At 43.2% G+C, this 3,953-nt stretch overlaps 1 protein-coding gene across 1 annotated transcript; it reads right to left on the reverse strand.

Annotated features, from left to right (window-relative positions):
* Positions 1 to 1,002: 1,002 nt before the first annotated feature.
* On the reverse strand, positions 1,003 to 1,851 carry LOC110164005 (high choriolytic enzyme 1-like). The gene is given in 1 exon segment (XM_055159605.1): positions 1,003 to 1,851. A coding segment is annotated over 1 exon segment (849 nt).
* Positions 1,852 to 3,953: the final 2,102 nt, after the last annotated feature.

Raw genomic sequence — 3,953 nt, forward strand, 5'->3', positions numbered from 1 at the left:
ATAAACAAGGACAGTCATGCAACACTTGTACACCACCCTGCATGCTAACGCCATCAGCGCCAAACACAACAAGGCGCCAGGCCACCAGGATTACGCGGCTCCTCAAATTGATTTTCCCGTCTTTCCGCAGGTGTTCTGTTGGATATTAACGGATCACTTTAAAATTTATTACTCGTCCTTTGATGCATTACTTTATAACCGCATTTAAAGGTACAGACGGGCGCTCACTTACACGGAGCGCTGCTCTCAGAAGCGAAAGTAAATCCCGACACGGCACGGTACATGCACATGCCCATTTTGATCATCATAAATTACACATGGGGAAACAAGCGGCAACAGTAGAATCTAAATATGGAGCATAAATGTATTCAAAATGGGAGGTCAGGTATGAAATATAAAATAGGTACTTTGCTCACATCACCTAAGCGCTCCTCAGTGCACCTCTGATGTAAAGTGGATGCAAAAATGTATGTAAAAGTATAAAATTTGTATGTGGTATTAATTGCTAAAGCATAACATATTTACATGTTTATTTATCACCATGTTACCTTTTTTTTTTTTTCCTATACTCTCAGAACATAACTTATTAAAATGCTAGTTTCAGTTTCATTTCTGATGCCGCGAGTCTTCCCACCGCTACTTCAGAGCTCCATCACGTTACAATCAGTGTGCATCCTGGTAATGAAACTACTGCATATTGCATCAGGTTTGTGAAGTTGTTGTGTACAGTTTTGTATCATACTTTTGTATAGTCTTAGAGAATTGCAGAAGGTATGGTGAGCAGACTGATGTCCCCCTGCCTAAAACAGAGATATCAATTTGGACTTGCCAGGCAACCAAACCGGCACAATGCCAGACCACTGCCATACATCAGTAATGGGCAGCAGAGGAAAAATACAACTGGGTCTGATTGAGCGAAGTAAGTACAAATTGTAACTTGTAAACAGTTGAAAAAAAAAATGAAAATAACAATTTGATTGCTTATTTTATTTACCCACACCATCACCAATCACACACATTTAAAGCTGGATCTGTCACAGCAACATTCTACTTGGGGCAGCTGTAGAGCATGTTGATCCTCTGGACGTCCCAGAAGGACAGGCCCTGTCTCTGACCGATGGAGATGTTGGGGTCGCGTTTGGGGGTGATGGTGTCCTGCCCGTTGATGGAGAAGGCCGTTCTTCCGTAGTGCATGATGGAGGAGTAGTCGTAGGGGGTGTTCAGGTTGTTGGTGGACTCTAAGTGGAAGTTGTAGGCCATCTTCTGGTCCACGTTGTTCCAGTTGATGGTGACGTAGGAGTCGCGGTCGCTGCGGTTCTGTTCGTGATGGAAGCCCAGGGCGTGGTTGATCTCGTGCTGAATGACTCCTGGGTGCACACAGCCCTGTCTGTTCAGAGACAGCACCTGCCGGCCCCCCTGTCGGCCCATAGATGAGAAACAGCCGCTCTGGTTCTCGATGCTGATGTAGTCGGACTGGCTCTGACGAGGCACCAAGCGCACACACGTGTATCTGTGGAAGGCTTGCATGGCCTGGTCCATCAGGTTTCTTTCATAGCTGCTAAACTCACTGTTGATGGTGTAGGGAATGGTCACCAGGCCGTCGGAGCCTTTAGGCCACAGGCAGCTCTGGCCCCAGGAGCACCGCATGGCGTTTCTGTTTTTGGGAGGCAGCAGGTCACCGTCCAGGAGGAACACGTCTGAGTTATTGTTGGAGGTCAGGATCTGTTGGCTGATGTCTACAGTGAGATCTTCAGGGGGCATGGCTTCTTCTTCTGTGGGTGGGACATACAGAGCCTGACTCTGACAAACAGCCAGCAGCAGCAGAACACACACACAAACACAGGGACTCATCTTCACTCCACCTGCAGGTCCATGTGCTCCTGTGTGGAGCCAGCCTCTTTATACTGCCCACTACAGGTGTGTCCCTCACGGATTATGGGCTGGACTCCACAACACTAGTCCTTAAGTCAACATCTGCACTTTTCTGAACTGAGGTGTCTGATGTCTTTCCAGGGATCTGTGATCTGCTGTAGCCACTCCTACAGTTTGGTGGGGAAGACATCAGACACCTCCATTCAAAAAAAGTGCAGTACTAGGAACAGCAAAGATACTGCGCAGAACTCTCAAGCTCCCAGGATGAGGGTGAGAGACCAACCAGTGTGGAAGGTGAGGAACACATTACACATATATACATATATAAATTATATTCATTCAAACATTCACCAAAGTCTAAAAGATCTAGTTTATATCAAATGGAACAAGACTAAATTTTCACAAATAAAATGACACAACCTTTTACTTCTAGGGGGATAATTTGGCATGTTTAATCAGATGCACATCAAACCTCAATGTGAAAATGTATTGCTTTCCAAGTACTACCACAACCGGACTAAACTAGATCATAATGAACCTTTAAATATTAACAGGGTGGTATTTTACTTTACTTTTATGGGATATTAGCTGCTAACAAATAACATATTTAGATCATCATGTTCCCTTTTATAGTTTTGAATTTTGAGTTTCTCTCACCCTTTGCACTCCCCATTAAGTCACTCCCCCTTCAGAGCACTATCAAAACACAACCACGGTGCTTCACGCTAATGAAACTATTGCATCAGTCAGTCAAGTTGCTGTGTGCAGTTTTGTATCATGTTTGTTGTGTTTTTTTTTTGGAGAACTGTGGGCGGCGCATTGCACAGAACCTTACAGCTCTAACCGTAAGCCGCGTTTTTTGATGAGGGGACATTATAATACGGTAGATGATGCGCGGTAAGAGAACCGATCTGCTGTCGAACCTGTCGTTGTGGACAGTTATAAACCACCCTAAATTTGCTTCAAAGACACAATTCACCACGTAGAAATATATGTTTGAAAACAGGCGTTGTCAGGAGGCTGGAGCGGAGAGCAAACAGCCGAGCGGATAAATGGACTGAGAAGGAGAGAGGTCAAGTATGAAATATGGGGCCGTCATGAGAGAGCGCGCTGAAGCCAAGCCGCAGACATGGAAGTGTATTTATGTCATTGTTATGCAAGGCCCCCGTGGAACTGGTTTGTCTTGTGCCTTCTGCTTAAACAGCCCGACGGAGCTCTAAATCCCGTATTTAATAACCCGGCTGAAGGTAAAGTCTCTATAAGAAAAATGCAGGGTTTTTTTTGGAGGTATGGAGAATTCATCAGATATAGCCTCTCCAAAGCTCCAAACTATGCCTGTGCAGTTTTATGTCATTTCATTTTTAACTTAAAATAATGTCTGCGTTTGGAAAATACTTCGTTTCCAATGAGGTATTTTGGCTTTGGAGCTCCCTCTTTTGTCAGCAAAGGGAATGAACAATTAGAAAATAAATGGAGACTAAATGCAAGTATAATAATAAATAATAAATGTGAGAATAAGATGACCCACGGGGATAGAGGCGGGCATTTGAGCGCAGAATGAGCCCGGTGATGGATTATGGGTTTAAAACTGTACAGAAGTCTGGAGTTTTATCTGTGATGCAACAATCCAGGCATTTTTGAGTGCTCAGAAAACACGCTGGAATAACAAAATCATGAAACAAGCATAAATGAAGCAAAAATATAACTCCATTTATGTTTCTGATGAAGGGATGACAGTAGGCTTATAATATGGTTTAAAGGCTAAAAAAAAAAAAAAAAAAAAATCGCTCAAAATAATCGATTTTGAACAGTGTGTCAAGTCATATCTAATTGCCAGTGAACATCTTGAGTCAAGACCAGAGACTGTTTACAGAAATCAACTATTTAGGCTGAGTTCTTCTCTATTGTTCTTCTCTTCTCCACTGTGTTTGTAAACTCCATCCATCCATACGTACTTACATACTTACCGTATTTTCCAGACTATTGAGCGCACCTGAATATAAGATGCATCAACTAAATTTTAACAACATTTTTAAGATGTACATATATAGGCCGCACTTGAATATAAGCTGCAGGTGCCC

This window comes from Boleophthalmus pectinirostris, unplaced genomic scaffold, assembly GCF_026225935.1.
Source record: "Boleophthalmus pectinirostris isolate CB_2022bp ecotype Guang Dong unplaced genomic scaffold, ASM2622593v1 HiC_scaffold_23, whole genome shotgun sequence".
NCBI lineage: Eukaryota > Metazoa > Chordata > Actinopteri > Gobiiformes > Gobiidae > Boleophthalmus > Boleophthalmus pectinirostris.